General features: G+C 36.7%; 1 protein-coding gene across 3 annotated transcripts in view; it reads right to left on the bottom strand.

Annotated features, from left to right (window-relative positions):
• The window catches only part of LOC149816593 (membralin-like protein At1g60995), a 140,825-nt gene that overhangs the window by 11,052 nt on the left and 113,300 nt on the right, over positions 1–16,473 (bottom strand). For all 3 annotated transcript variants that reach the window (XM_089987099.1, XM_089987100.1, XM_089987101.1), the window contains exon 7: positions 2,643–2,722. In XM_089987099.1, coding sequence (XP_089843225.1) covers positions 2,643–2,722 — 80 coding nt within the window. The remainder of the gene's footprint in view (positions 1–2,642; positions 2,723–16,473) is intronic.

Raw genomic sequence — 16,473 nt, 5'->3', positions numbered from 1 at the left:
TTGCTACCTGCTACTGCTTTAATATTCTTTCATGCTTAGCATATGTGACCTGCTACATGGATGCTTACTTAAATGTTGTAAATTGTCATATTTGCATTCTCTCAAATTATTGTATGAAATCTTATCTATATTTTTTATCTCACATGTTTCACTAGAAGTAGTTGTGATCAGGATTTCGGTTCTGACACCCTACTTTTATGGTTTTTCCCAGACACAAGTGATCAGTGAAGTCGGCTAGCTTTTGGGAGGGTACGAGGGTCACACTTGTTTTAGACTGCTTCACCTATGGACATAGTGGCTCGCCTTTTTGGTTTCCTTTAGTCTCTTTTGTTTATTCTAGTTGCTACCTTACTCTCAGTTTGAGTATGAGACTGTTTCTGATGCAGAGCAGAACCGGGTCCGGTCTCTACAGAATGACCCGGTCGACACCAATGGGACGGTGGAGACTCGTCAAAACAAAGGTCTGAAGCATGCACACGCACGTCAACAATGTTTCAACTCGACAGCGTTTCAGCACGTCAGCAGCATCGGGTTTGTCTCGGGTCCAGGGATTGGATCCGAGATCCAGATCCGTTAGCAGCCTTTTAAATACCCTATTCTAGGGTTGCATGAGAGGATATTAAAACTTGGATCAACCGTCTTTTTCTTCAGCAGCTTTTCTTTTTTTTCCTATTGCATGTTTCCCCTATCTTTAGGTTTCTTTACTTGTTATTTTCCTGTCACATTCAGCCTACAACAGCCTTTTGGCTAGCTGTATTTATGTTATTTGTCTGTTTGTCAGTACAACATTTTCATTTTTTGCCTTTATTTTCTTTCATTCCAGCCGCTAGTTTCACCTTGCTATTTACCTTGTCTTTATTCATTGTAGTTTTCCCATTTTCTCATAAACCATTGATCGAACCAGTTGATCTGATTTCTTGTCTTCCACATCTCCTATTGAGTTATTGTTGTTGCACGATTGTGCACTGGGAGAGCAGACCCAACATTAGCCCAACAACGAAACAACGTCCATTCCCTCGGTGCAACTACGATCATCACGTCGGCATCCTTTAAGTGAAGGGTTTTCGCCTTCCGCGCTGCATCAGTTTCTTTTGAAACTTATTGATTCATTAATAAAAGGTTTAGTTTGGTTACTCATGGATGATAAATGTAAGTTTGTTGTGGTGTGGTTGGCTATCCAATTGGAATTGGAACTATAAGGACCCCGGGTCTCTGGGATTGTTTCCACACTTGTAAAATGGTTTAAAAAAAAATGCATTTTCAAGGGGTATGAGTTGGGGTCGTTACACAGAGAGAGGGAGACATAGGAGGAAGACGAGAGCCAGAGGAGGGGTGAGAGCGAGACAGGGGAAAGAGAGAGAGTTGAGGGTTTAGTGGGGGTGTTTTTCTTTTTTCTGAGGTTCAAGTACCTGGCATACCCGCACTGCGACTGGTACCCGTATCTGTGTTGACCCATGTCGACACGGGTACGGCAGCCAAACCGCCGTGTTGCGATAACATAGATAAGGTGTTTTGTTGAAGAAAATGGCATGAAGAAGCATGATAGAGCACATGAATTTACCAATGTAGATATCTAAGGTTTAGCAACAAGAATCCAGTCCAGCTGAAAGTTTGGAAATAAGCAAAGATGGAACTACGAAAAATTCATGATTCATGATGGTCATGAAGAGAGAGAGAGAGAGAGAGATAAGGCTGACCAGATTCCTTCATGCTAGTCCTACATGTGTAACATTAGAAATGGAACTCTGCATAGAAACCGTTCACAAAGAGCACAAAAAAGCATAACACAATCATCAGAAAGCATAAATGAGAAAGACATTCATCACAAAATAAAACAACATATCATGACATGGAGTCTTATTTTACATAAATAGCACTTCGATAAGGTTCAGTTGATGTTTTATAATGTTTTAAATTACATCACCATAACAACCTAATGGTACAAGGTAAAACACAGAATCAATTCAAGGCTCAAGCAAGAAAAACATGAAACTTGAAAGCAGAATAATGTCTTATTTAGAGTGGGAAAAAATGTTAGCAAATTGTCTTTAACCAAATTCGTGATTGTAAAAAACTCTTCATAACTAGCATAAATCAATGTTATGTCAACAAAATTCACAATATATATGCCTGTTTTCTGTGTACACAAGCAGAAACATTTTTCACCTTGCTTAGGGAACTGCCCCTTCTTCCAGAGGTTGTATCAGTTGGCTTGGTAATATATAGAGTAGAATGGTGACTAACTCAAGCATTAGAAGACTTATTTTGGTGCCATAAAAAAATTTTAAGGACAAAAAGGTAGCTTATTTTGGAGATTTTAGATTCTTCTTGATGATCTACTTGGTGGACTGAAATTCCAGAATCTTGAAGATGCACAGAGCGGTGTCTCCACCCTTTATTGGTGGATCCAATAGGAAATTATGTTGTGACTGGTTGACAGATGGACTGGACCAATTGGCTTGGAGTGGGTTCAGATTTTGGTAACCTTGTCAACTCTTTGTTTTCTTGTCTTCGTTTTATTCTAGATAATATCAAGTTCTCTTTTTCTTAAAAAAAGAAATAAAATAAATATTCCTAATAAGCATTGTTCCAGGCTTGTACTACACTGTAAACTGTACCTATCCTCCAGAATATGTTCTCACCTTGACCAGGAGCACTTAATAAGCTATTCATCAAAATTGTGTCATAGCCAACAAAACTGTTAATGAGAAGTTGTTGCCACCTGTAAAGGAAGAACAGAGAAAATATGTATAACAGCTTCAAAAGCATCAATAGTAAATCAAACTTCAGAATCATACTTAAGAACATCAGTTTCAGAAGTAAAATGTGACTAAAATGAGTATATTTAAAAGAAAGACAGGAATAGATACAAACACATACACACTCTAATGTTTCATTTTTTTTCAGGATAACTGGGGAAAACCACCTCTCACTTGTGAGCTCATTGGTGTAAAAACCATCGGTCCTCCCTGCCCAGTAGAGAGTATACCCAGTTCAAGCCTCGCAGCAAGGGATGCACAACTGCAGATTTTGAATCCGTGATGTCCCTTCAGCTTGGTGACGCTAACAAGTCAGCTATACTAGACAAGCAGAGAACTTGTATGTGTTAAAATATGTGGTTATATATATATTCTTTATGTCCTTTGTAATGCCCACTAGGGGCAATTTAGTCTTTTCTTTGTTATGTAAATACACGTCCACTAGGGACTTGTTTTTCTTTTTATTATTTTTTATTTTTTATTTTTGTTTTTTTGTTTTTTAAACATTGTATTGGGGCCCTCATAGAGCCATTGGGATCCTCCCCAACGGTCACAAACCGTTGGGGAGCTCCCAACAACTCTATGGGAGCCCCCTTGGTCCCATAAGGTGTATAAATAAGGAACTTTGCCCACTCCTCCCTAATGCTTTCCAAAGCATTTTAATATATTGATTCTTTATCCTTTTAAAGCTCTCTCTCATAGTGTGTGTTTGATACTTAGCCCTTTGAGGCTTATTGTATTTGCTCATTAGTGGCTTTTTGTTTGTATACTTGTGCATTTATTGTAGTCCCTTTTCTGACCATGGTTTTAAAACTCGCCGAGTCAACTCGGTGACTCGGTTGACTCAGCTCGGCTCGGCCCTCCAGCGAGTCAACCCAGCAGGGTAAACTCAGCTTGCCTTGACTCGACCTTGACTTGGCCTGACTCGGCCGAGTTCTGGGATATTTGAAATTTGATTTTTTGGGTATTTCAAAATAACAGTTTAATAATAAACAATAAATTACAAGACAAACCAGTTCAAAGATACAATAATCTATCAATCTTTATGTGTTGATTAAACATATTGGCAAAAAAAATGATTCAAAGATCTAACAAAAAAGTGAAGCATACACGTATCGGTGCTTGTACTTCATGTTCTGGTGTTGGGTGCCTTTGAGTGTTGTTTTATGAACACATATTATGAAACAAAGTCTGTATCATTTTTGTACAAAGTCTGTATCACACCTGTGCATAACAATCTGTACCCTGTCATCCTTATTTTTTGACAGAAACACCCATATCATACCAGTTGTGCTGATCTTGTACAGTATGCTTGTACATGTATCCATGTGACAGCATTTCCCTTGGTCATAATTGGAATTTCTTCTGGTGATTCATTCTCTTATTGTTGTTTTACCTTGTTGCAACTAATTCAATCTGGCTTTTTATGCAAGATGATGTGTTGTTGTTCTCAATGAGGTGAGATCACTAGAAAGGATCAAAGGAAAGCTAACAAAAGCTAGGGTGTCTTCTGGAGAAGTTTAGCTGAAATTCCTAAACCATTTTATTTAGAAATTTGAGTTTAAGTATGTTTCTAGACTCAGTTACATGGGGCCTTCATTGAATACCAAAGACATGCTTGTTATGAAGAAGTTTCTTCATGTAACTTGATCTTTCCATGTGACCTTGTTATGAAGAAGTTTGTACTTTTTCTACTCTGAACTTGCAATTTTTTATTGTCAACTCTTTAGATTATATGTTTACTGAAAAACATGGTTTGATACAAATTATATAATGTTTTTCTTTTAAAATCAAAAGTTAACAAAACCCGGTCTGAGTCACCGAGTTGACCCGCCGAGTCACGAGTCAATAAAGAACAAGTCGAGTTCCGAGTCACGGGTTTTAAAACCTTGTTTCTGACATTGTTTTTTGCACTAGTGTTTCATTACATGGTATCAGAGCCCTAAGTTTTTGAGCACTCTTGGGACTCTTGTTTTGTTTTTGTTGTTCTTGTATTTTGCACACTTAGTTCTTGTCTTCTATCATTTTCTTCCATAATGGCCAACAAGGATGCAAAGATTGATCCTTCGTTCAGATTGAATGGGACTAATTATAGAATGTGGGCGGCTGCTATAAAAACAACTTCAAAAGTAAAAAACTTTAGAGATATGTATATTGCACGATTTTGGAACCTCAACTAAAGCTTACCAAGAAGGAAATGAAGAAAAAGCCAAGGCCATTGAAGAACACCAATCCAAATTTGAATATTTTTTGCATGGTTCATGAATAATGTGGATCTCAAATTTTGCCCTAATTTCACCAAATTTAAGAAGGCAAATGAAGCATGGTTCTTCATAAAAAGTATGTATACTCAAAGAGACTTTGCTAGGCAGTTTCTTTTACAAGAAAAAGTGAAAGCAACCAAGCAAGAAGATACGAGTATTAGAGATTATTATAACACTTTATCTTCTCTACGGGATGAACTTGCTCTCCTTGAGCTTCAATAGGAATGAAGTGTCATTGACATAAGGCAAGAGCAAATGGAGAGAGAGAGATTCTTTCAATTCATTCATGGGCTTAGGCCCGAATTTGAACAATTAAGAGGATTCTTACTTCATAGGGCTTCAACTCCTCTTAGTGAAATTCTTGCCGATCTATGCCAAGAATAAACTCGCTTGGCTCTAAAAGAGGATGTTGATGAAGTGCATGAAGTATCTAAATCGGGCAATAATATAAGGACATGTAAACCTCCGCATTTTTTGAAAAATAACTATAGCAACAATGGTGGTAGAAGAAAAATCGTGTCATCATTGTAATGAACTAGGATATCTTAGACCCGATTGTCCTAAGCTTAAAAGAAAAATAGCTTTCGTTGGAGATAACTCAAGCAACAGAAATGAAGATCGAAAAACGAATGGAGACATCAAGGACTCCATTGCTCAACTTACTCAACTATTTCAACAATTTATGAGAAAAAACTCTTTCACATCTTATACTTCCGGTATCGCGGTTTCATCAACTCCTAGTATGTCATCTTGGATTCTTGATTTGGGTGCTTCCTTTCATATGACACCAAATGCATCTCTTTTATCCGAACCAAACACTAACATTTTTAAATCCTTGGATTAGGGGCTGACCACCTTTTTTTATTCCATTTTTTTATTTCTTTTATTTATGTACTTTTTACCTTTTTTATATTGATGGGGCAGCTCCAACTAGCTGTTGAAACTCAGCCCAACATCTACTTTAAGCTGCTCCCTTGTGACCCCTTGTATTATAAATAGGCCTTCAAGGCCTTTGTATTCTTAACTCTCTTGAGAGCTTTTTCCTATGCAATAACAAGAATACTTTGACCCTTGTGAGCGTGGTGTGGCTTATTCAATCAAGTGTTATTCTTGATTGAAGTGTGTTCTTGCAAGTCCATAAGTGATGTCTTTTGGATTTAATCTATTTCGTTAGATGGTATCCGAGCTTTGGTGCTTTTGAAGTATTATTCCGATAGTATCAAGAGGAAGATCGTGATAGTATCAAGAGGAGGATCGTGAGCTTGATGAAACAACGAATTGTGGATCGTAGCATCGGAAAGCGCACTATCAAAGTCTCTCTCTCTCTCTCTCTCTCTCATTGTAAAGAAATTGAGAATGAAAGGGAAGTAATCGTCACTATTCTCGTGCGACTCAATGATACAAACTATGTGATGTGGGCATCCATAGTGAAGCACAAAATATGAAAAAAGGGTCTATGGGGTTTGGTTGATGGTACCGAAAGAGAACCTAAACTCATTCTTACCAAAATTGAGAATGGAAAGGAAGTTGCTCTTCAAGGAGAAGAAATGTCTAAAGTAGTCTCCGATTATCAAAAGAAATGGAAAGAGTGGAGGATGGGCTACTCCAAGATAATTGGATGGCTCATCAATAGTGTGGACATCAACAAATGCTCTAGCTTAGCGAAATTTGATGTCGTTAGTGATCTATGTCACATAGGTGCGGGTACGGGTGTGGATGCGGCACTTTAAAAAAACTTGGGTGCGGGAAGTATATATATATATATATATATAATTTTTAACAGTTTTAAGTTAACACTACGTGTACTTGTGTGCATTTATGTATTTATATATATATATATATAATATAGATAAAAATGGACTTGATTAGGGTTAACTAAATCTACTTTTGGATAGAAATGGACCTCAGTGTGGTTGACTTCACCTAACACAAAGGAACTTGTGTCCAAGTGTCGCACCCGCCTGGGTGCGGTGCCCTGTTAGAAGAGTTTGTGTAACATAGCTAGTGATGCATGAAAATATCTTAAAGACATGTATATTCTTAAAGATATTGCTCACGTATGCAATGTTCAAAACAAAGTAAGGACTATGACTCAAGGAGAGATGAGCATTAGGGAATATTACAATGCACTCTCTCTCCTTTGAGATGAATTGACTTTTCTAGAGCCAAAATGCATTGTCCCCAAGATATAAAACTAAAAAAAAAATAAATTAAAATAGAGCATTTCTACCAATTCGTTAACGGGCTTAGACACAAATTTGAAGAAATCAAGTCCGCTCTTCTTCATAGAGGAGGTGTACCAATCATAGTCAAAACTCTTGAAGAGTTAACTATAGAAGAAAATAGATTGAAGAAATCAACTACCTCAAAAGATGAAGAATCCGTGCTTGCTATGTCAAAGCCTGATAATCACACTAGGAGTTATAAACCTCCTCATTTTTGTAAAGAATGAGAATGGAAGAAACGACAAAAGAAGTGATCATGAATACAAAAAGGTATGCTATCATTGTTATGAACCGAGACACATCAAGTCATTTTGTCCCAAAAGAAAGAAAGAAGATTATAGAGATGATAAAAGGGTTGCTTCGGTGGGAACATCCTTTGAAAAAAATGATGTAGACGACTCGAAATGCATCGACTCACTATCTTTGGTACAACCAATGTTCAAAATTCAAGTTTCTTCCTTCTCGGGAGCGGCCGTATCCACAAGTGATGACCCTGATAAGACTTCTTGGATCCTTGACTCCGATGCAACTTTTCATATGACTCCAAATGAGTCAATATTATCTGAATGTCATACTAAAACAAATAATTCTTATGTTTCAACCGCCGACGGAACATCTTTAAAAATCAAAAGTTTTGGGATTTGTAAAAAACAACCAATCTTTAATATAACCAATATTAGAGTAGTACCAAAGTTAAATTTAAATCTTTTATCTGTTTCTCAAATCATGGATCATGGATATAAAGTCTTTTTTTATCTAATGATTGTTTAATACAGAATCTCCAGTCTGGGCGAGGCCATAGAAGAGGAGATCTCTATGTAATGGATTATCAAAACATACTTTTTGTAATTTTATGAAAAAAAAAGATATAGAAAATTGGCACAAAAGACTAGGACATCCTATTGTGTCCAAATTATACTTGTTTCCATTTCTTACAAGTTATAAAGAGAGATTTTGTTTGTGAAGATTGCATTCTTGGTAAAATGAAGTATTTACCCTTTGGGCTAAGACATTTTATATCTAAAAATCCATTTGAGTTAGTGCATTCAGATGTATGAGGAGATGTATCTTATTATGTTGTGTTTGTGGATGACTATAGTAGACACTCATGAATATTTTTTCTTAAACAAAAATCAGAAGTATTTGATTGTTTAAAAAAATTTCATTGCTATACAAAGACTCAATTTAAAACCAATATTCAAATCTTTAGAACTGATTCCGGGGGAGAATTTGTGTCAAAAGAGTTAAAAAATTACTTTGTTCTATATAGGATTATTCATCAAAAATCTTGTCCATATACTCCTCAATAAAATGGACTAGCCGAAAAGAAGCATAAACATATTATTGAGACCACTAGAACACTTCTTATATCAAGAAATGTTTCAAAAGGTTTTTGGGCCGAAGCCGCCCTTACGGCAGTTTATTTGATAAACAGAATGCCTTCAAAAAATATTGAAAATGATTCTCCTATTGAAAAATTACTTAAAACATCCCCCGATTATAAAAGGTTAAGAGTCTTTGGATGTAAATGTTTTGTCTTTACCAATATGAATGACAAACTTTTCTCAAAAGCAATTCCTTGCATTTTTTTAAGCTATGTCAAAAATAAAAAAGGATATAGATGTTATGACATTGAAAGAAGCAAATTATATGTTTCATGAAATGTTACCTTTCTTGAAAACGAAAATGGTTTTTGTAAAGAAAAAATCTAAGAGAATTGTGATTACTCATTTCTTTTTTACCATGTCAATGAACATGAAAGGTGTGAAAACATTCATGATGTGCATGAGAGTGAAAATAAAGACTTATGATGCAAATGGTAACGTAAATGAGGGTCTTAATAATATAGACCTATCTCATAATAACATATTTATACTCGACGCACCGAAGACCATCCATTATGTGCGTTTAGAAAGATATTCCCAAAATCAAGATGTAGATTCTTCTAGTATTAGAAAATCCATAAGAATTTCAAAAGGCCATAGTAGATTTGTATCCTATGATTCTTTTAAACTAAGGTATAGATCATGTCTAATGGCCATACACTCATATATAGAACCAACATCTTACCATGAAGCTAAAAATCATCAAGAATGAATTAAGGCGATGAATGATGAATTAGAAGCCTTGAAAAAGGCAAAACCTTGGGAAATCCAAACATTACCTAAAGGAAGGAAAACTATAGGATGTAGCTGAGTCTACAAGATAAAAACTAAATGGGATGTGACATTAGAAAGATATAAAGCTAGGCTAGTAGTCAAGGGATACAGTCAAGAATATGGGATAAGCTATGACGAGACTTTTGCTCCAATCGCTCGAATGACCACTGTTAGAAATTTTATTTCTATAGCATCAATTAAAAAATGGTCAATCTTTCAAATGAATGTAAAAAAAACTTTTTTGAATAGTAATATGGATAAGGAGGTTTACATAGATCCTCCACCAGGTTTAAGTTTAGCACATAGGAAAATCCTTCGATTACGAAAAGCCTTGTATGGTTTAAAAGAAGCTCCAAAAACTTGGTATGATCTCCATTTTAAATCTTGATATACTGACATTGAGTTGTTTGTTAAGTCTTCTAATGCAGGAATGGTAATATTACAGTTTTATGTAGATGATATGATTATCACAGGAGGTGACAAGAAGGGAGTTAATCATATCAAAGATGTACTTAAAGACAACTTTGACATGACAGATCTTGGTTTTTTACGATACTTTCTTGGAATAGAAATGGCTTACTCACCTCGTGGTTATTTTTTGTCGCAGACTAAGTATGCAATAGAGATTATAGAACGATCAAGCAAGGTTTTAAAACCCGTGACTCGGAACTCGACTCGTTCTTTATTGACTCGTGACTCAGCGGGTCAACTCGGTGACTCAGACCGGGTTTTGTTAACTTTTGATTTTAAAAGAAAAACAATATATAATTTGTCTGAAACCATGTTTTTGAGTAAACATAGTCTCTAAATGTCTGTAAGAATATAAAAACAACTGCAAAGAGCTATAGAGGTTTGCTTGAATAATTGAATTTGATATCTATACAAGCACTTTGACTAATTCATGACTTGAATTAGAGGATTTGGTCACCATGAGTTCAGTCTGCTACTACCTAAGGTTCCTAAAATGGCCAATCATATATGCTAGCTTGTTTTAAAAGTTTTAATTCCCTCTCTAACAAATCCATAAATGTAAAATAGGGATATATGTGCATATTGAAAGTTTACATAATGCCCAATATCAACATAAATAAGCAATTTTTTCATGTATAAAACTATGCAGAAAATATATTAATGGCACAACTATAAAAAGACTACTAATATTTGAATATGTACAATGCTTGTTCACATAACAAATGGATGATGAAACCTAAATGTGACTTCCCATAGGCACAGTTGACCCGCCATATATAGTGAGAATCATTTCTTTAAAATATTTTGCTAGAATAAGTTGATAACACAGGGTGAACAGTAGTTCGAACAACATGGTGATTTTATTCTATGGATTTAAATGCTTTTTTATCTTTAAATGATTTTTATTTTCCTTTTTATACAAAATCTGGGGGTAACCCTTGTTAAAATATATGTACTTATATATTTCGAAATTGTAATTTGAAACTCAAAAAACAAATTTCAAACATCCCAAAACTTGCCCGAGTCAGGCCGAGTCAAACCGAGTCAGGCCGAGTCAAGCCCGAGTTTTGGCAAACCGAGTTTGCCTTGCCGGGTTGACTCGCTGGAGGGGCGAGCCGAGCCGAGTCAGCCGAGTCAACGAGTTGACTCAGCGAGTTTTAAAACACTGCGATCAAGACTCTTAGATGAAAAATGAGTTGATACTCCAGAGGTCATAAATGCGAAAATGAAGAAAGATAATGGAGAACCTCTGAAGGATCCAACTCCATATAGACAGATGATTGGAGCTTTGACATGACAGATCTTGTTTTTTTACGATACTTTCTTGGAATAGAAGTGGCTTACTCACCTCATGGTTATTTTTTGTCGCAGACTAAGTATGCAACAGAGATTATAGAATGATCAGGCAAGGTTTTAAAACTCGCCGAGTCAACTCGGTCACTCAGCTCGGCTCGGCCCTCCAGTGAGTCAACCTGGCAAAGCAAACTCGGTTTGCCAAGACTCAGGCCTGACTCGAGCGAGTGCTGGGCCTTAGATCATACTGAAGAAAAAACTTCTAGTGCATATGAAAATTATCTCACATTTAGTGCATATGAAAATTATCAGATGTGTTTATTATATTTGCTAAGAAGCACACAACATTAGAATGAATAAAAAATTTTATTGGAATCATATAAGATTGAAATTCTTTTTTTTTTAGTTTTTTACCCAAAGTTATGCTCTTAAAATCTATCAATTATATTCATAATTTCAAATTTCATCAGCCTGGTATCTATGTTAAGACAATGTTCTTAAGGCTAATTCATATAGATGCAGCAAGGCTTGGCGATTTATTAGGGGCATATTCCTATAATTTTCAATGTCTGGGAAGGCATTTTTTTAGATAGATGCTAAATGGTTAAGATGATCTAGGTCATATTTTCTGTTGTTTGATGTTTTATCCAAACATATACGATTATCCAGAGATGTGATTTGCATGATATTGTGCTTTTAATAGTTAATTTTTGTGATGCTCTACTATGAGCATGCAAATTTCAGCTACCAATAATGTGGATAATGAATTTGAACATATGTGTGTATGTGCATGTGTGTTTGTATGCCTGCATGCCTGTGGCCAACACTGCATTGAAGATACCAACCATTATGATTAACAATTCTAGATACAGAATGTATCATATAGATCAAAGCATTGGTCTGGAGAAGTACCTACCCATATTCGGTGGGGTGGATTTGTTTGTATGTGGTACCGACTACCAATCATCCCTAACACGTCTTTGTCTGTGTTGCAAATGTTATTTTAAGAAATAGGTTTTGGTGCTACAGAGACTTCTCGACATTTGTTATGATCAATTAAACTAGTAATTAAGTCATTCTACAAACCTTTATATGTTTAAATGACAATTTATATATTGTTTTTCTTTTAAAATCAAAAGTTAACAAAACCCGGTCCGAGTCAACGAGTGAAAAAGTGTGTTTAGGGTCTGATTATCACATCAGACCCGAGTTCACAGACCCGGACCCGGACCCATATTGTTAATGTACAGTTTGTATAGCCTTGTTCTTGTATAGCCTTGGTTTTTCATTTTGGATCCGGATATTATACCAAACCCGGACTGTACATCATATATTAATAGATTGTTTAGGTCACGTGACTGCCGCAGCTCCCCTTCCTCTATTCTTTTCTCTTTCTCTCAACGCAGGTTTTAGAGAAGATTTTGACATGGTATCAGAGCCTAGATCCATCTAGGGGTTGAAGAGGCTTCCAAAAGGTGCGACATATCAAAGGTTTGAGGATTCTTGCATTTCTTATTTTCTTCTCTTCAGTTTTCTTCTTTCTTCATCTTCATCTCTCGTTTCTCCTCTTCTTCTCCCTAGTTCCCTTTTTGGTGGATTCACGCCCCACGTGAATTCCTAAGTCGTTCACGTGTGAGGAGCTCACGTGAATCTTAGTTCACGAAAATCCTGTGCATAAAAAAAAAAAGGGAGGGAACTCGTTTAACGTGAATCTCCTGTTTCACGTGAAACGCTAAGGTCGACTTATAACCCAACTGATTCTTCATTTTTTTTTTGAATCTGATGCACCAAATCTGTGGCCTCTGCACATTTTCCCCTGCGTATCCCTTTTCTTTTCACTTGGACTAGATATCCAGATCTGACCGTGAAGTTTAGTCAGACCCGAGATACTAATCCTCCTTTGCTGTCCAGACCTACTGTGTGACAAACTTTCTATTATTTGTTGTCCAGACCTACTGTGTGATAATAAACACACGATAGACTACTGTCCAGACCTACTGTGTGACCTACTATGTAATTGACCTACTATGCCCTCTCTCGCAACATATTTCTTCTCGCTGCCACAGGTGGCATTCACATTGAAAATACAGTAAAAAAAAAAAACTCTATTTGTGTGAGAAATCCCATTGCTTAAATATCAAACCTTATAAAAGGTGGAAGGGAAAATTTAGTTTTTTTTCTGACAGCCTTTGGTCTCCAATCTTTGAGGTTATTCATTAAAAAAAAAAAAGGCGATCAACAAATCTCTCTGGCTGTAGACTGATCTCTTCGTGAATACTCTTGTTAAAATTCCTTTTTTCATGGATCTTCATTCTTCTTCATCCAATCTTTCTTCGAGTTTTGTCAATCAACTTGTTTCTGAAAAGTTAACCACCTCAAACTTTTTGATTTGGAAGAGACAAATCATCCCTTTTATAAGGAGCCAAGGTCTCTTAGGTCACCTGGATGGAACTACTCCAGTCCCGCTAGAATTTGTTACGAGAGAAGAAAAAGATGACAAAGGGGTAAGTTCAATTGTGTATGTCAAAAATGTAGAGTACCTCAACTGGGAAAGGAAAGATCAGTCAGTGGTTGCATACATCACTTCTACCTTGTCTCAAGAGGTCTTTGTTGCAATTCCCGACAATTGTACAGCCCTGCAACTTTGGGAGAAATTGGTTCAGACATATTCACAAGTTTCACAGGCGAGAATGGTTTTTCTCAAAAGGGAATTTCAGATGCTGAGAAAAGATTCCATGACCATCATGGAATATCTAAACAAGAAGAAGACTATCACAAAAGACCAACTTGCAGTTATAGGATGTGCCATGAGTGTCAGTGATATGGTGCAATAGACTCTGGGTGGATTGGGATCTGACTACAATATGATCATCACTTCACTATTGTGTCTGCCTGCCCTTCCTATCTTTGATGAGCTACGAGCTAAATTAATTCAGTATGAAATGACTCTGAAAGGTTTTTCTAAAGAAACTCACGTTCATATAAATTCCCAAGCAATTTTTGCCACAGGGGTGACTTACGGTCGAGGACGAGGAGGACAAGGGCGAAGTGGACACGGAGGACGTGGATTGCTCCCCACTCCAAATATGTCAATTCATGCTCAGGGACAAAGATCCATCCCCACTTGCTTCCTTTGTAACAAAAGGGGGCATATCAAGGGGAATTGTTGGCACAATCCAAAAAATAAAGAAAAGGCTCCACAGGTAGAACCCAAAAGTAAGTCTACCAGTATTAGTAACAGTGGAGAGATTAAAGATCTGTTGATCTCTGCCTTGTCAGAATTGAAATTAAAGCAGAATGATCAAGGCACTTGGTTCGTTGACTAGGGGCAGCGACTCACGTGACTGGTGATGCAGGTAAACTCTCTAATCCTATTCCTTATTTTGGCAAAAGCAAAATTGTCACTAGAGATGGATCCCACCATCCTATTTCCCATATTGGAAAAACTGTCATTCCCATGTCACATTCTACTCTTGAGCTTTCTGATGTCCTACATGCTCCCAACATCAAGAAAATTATTGTCTTTTTTTTTAACTTCTTGATGATAATCATGCTTCAGTCGAATTCACTCCCTTCTCTGTGCAGGTCAAGGACCTTCACATGAGGGAAACATTCGCTGAAAGAAAGAGACAAGGCAATATGTATGTTTTTGAAGAAGATCCATATCACTCTATCCACCCTGCTCACCTGGATTTGAAGACTTCATTAGAGTCGTGTTCCTCTTCTTCTACAAATGTTTTTACTATTTCTGAATGTAATAAGCCTTTCTTATGACATAGTCGATTAGGATATTGTGGGAGTCATTTTATTAAGAAACTTGTTTCTAATAATCTCATTCCAAAAGAAAGTCTTAATGTAGATGAGCAAAATCAGAAGTGCTTCAGTTGTCTTTTATGCAAAAGTCATGTATTGCCTTTTCATTCTATTAATAAGAGAGCTTGAAAACCTTTTGAGGTAATATGTTCTGATGAATGGGGACCTGCCCCAGTTGCCTCTGGATCTGGAAGCAGATACTACCTAATCTTTGTCGATAGCTATTCTCGATACACCTGGATATATTTCATAAAAAATAAGTCGGAAGTTTTTCCTTTGTTTCAAAATTTTCTTTCTTTAGTTAAAAATCAATTCTCTGAATCCATCCAATTCTTCCAATGTGATGGAGGTGGGGAGTTCTCATCTAGTGACTTTATTTCTTTTCTTCAAAATAATGGGATAGGAAGAAGGGTGTCATGTCCACACACTCCTCAACAAAATGGGATCGCTGAGCAAAAACATAGGCATATTGTTGAAAGTGCTATGAGTATGCTCCATGACAGTAACCTTCTCGTCAATCTGTAGACAGAAGTCTTTCATTCTGCCGTATATATGATAAATAGACTGCCCATGGTTGTTCTGGAAAATAATTCTCCTTATTCCTGTCTTTTTGGAGCTCATCCTAGTTATTATGATTTGCATGTCTTCGGATGTGTTTGTTATGTGCACATTGATCGTTCCTGAGAAACAAGTTTCAGGACAAGGCTCAGAAATGTAGATTTGTGGGATATGCAGACGACTACAAAGGGTATAGGTGTTATGAACACATCAACACGCGTATCAGAATCTCAAGAAATGTTATCTTTGATGAACAAAATTTTGATCGCAAAGCTAGCACAATGGATATGTCCCCTACCATCACCGAAGTTTATTATCCTTGGCTGAATTTCGAACTTTTTGCTAGTTCCAATGAAGTTTGTTCTCCAGATTGTGGACAGCAGGAAGAAGAAACCTCTGCGACTATTGACACATCGGAATCTCAGAATGAGGGAGAAATACCATTCGTACCGAGTAGATACAAGGGCATTTGCTATACTAGACAGAGAACGACAACGCAAGATCTTTCAAATCACACCTCGGCAGCTACATCTACTTCCTCTCATACTCCTGAGGTCAGAAAATCCAATCGCGTACGACACCCTATTGATAGGTGGGTCAGCTATAACAATTTCTCCTTGGATTTTCAGCTCTTCTTAACTGTCGTGAATAAAGAAGATGAACCTATCATGTACTATCAGGCAGCCAATTCTACCAAATGGGTAGAAGCCATGAATGATGAAATGCAAGCTTTACATGAATGTGAAACCTAGAAAATCGTTCCCAGACCACCTGACAAAAATGTTGTTGGGTGCAAATGGGTCTACAAAATAAAGTATAAACCAGATGGAACCATTGAACGATACAAGGCAAGACTGGTAGCAAAAGGGTTTACTCAAGAAGCAGGGCAAGACTATGATGAAACCTTCAGCCCAGTGGTAAGAATGGGAAC

This window comes from Nuphar pumila, chromosome 14 (assembly GCF_984573655.1).
Source record: "Nuphar pumila chromosome 14, dmNupPumi1.hap1.1, whole genome shotgun sequence".
NCBI classification, from domain to species: domain Eukaryota; kingdom Viridiplantae; phylum Streptophyta; class Magnoliopsida; order Nymphaeales; family Nymphaeaceae; genus Nuphar; species Nuphar pumila.
Note: the sequence above shows the minus strand (reverse complement) of the source record. Positions and strands in the feature narration are given on the sequence as shown.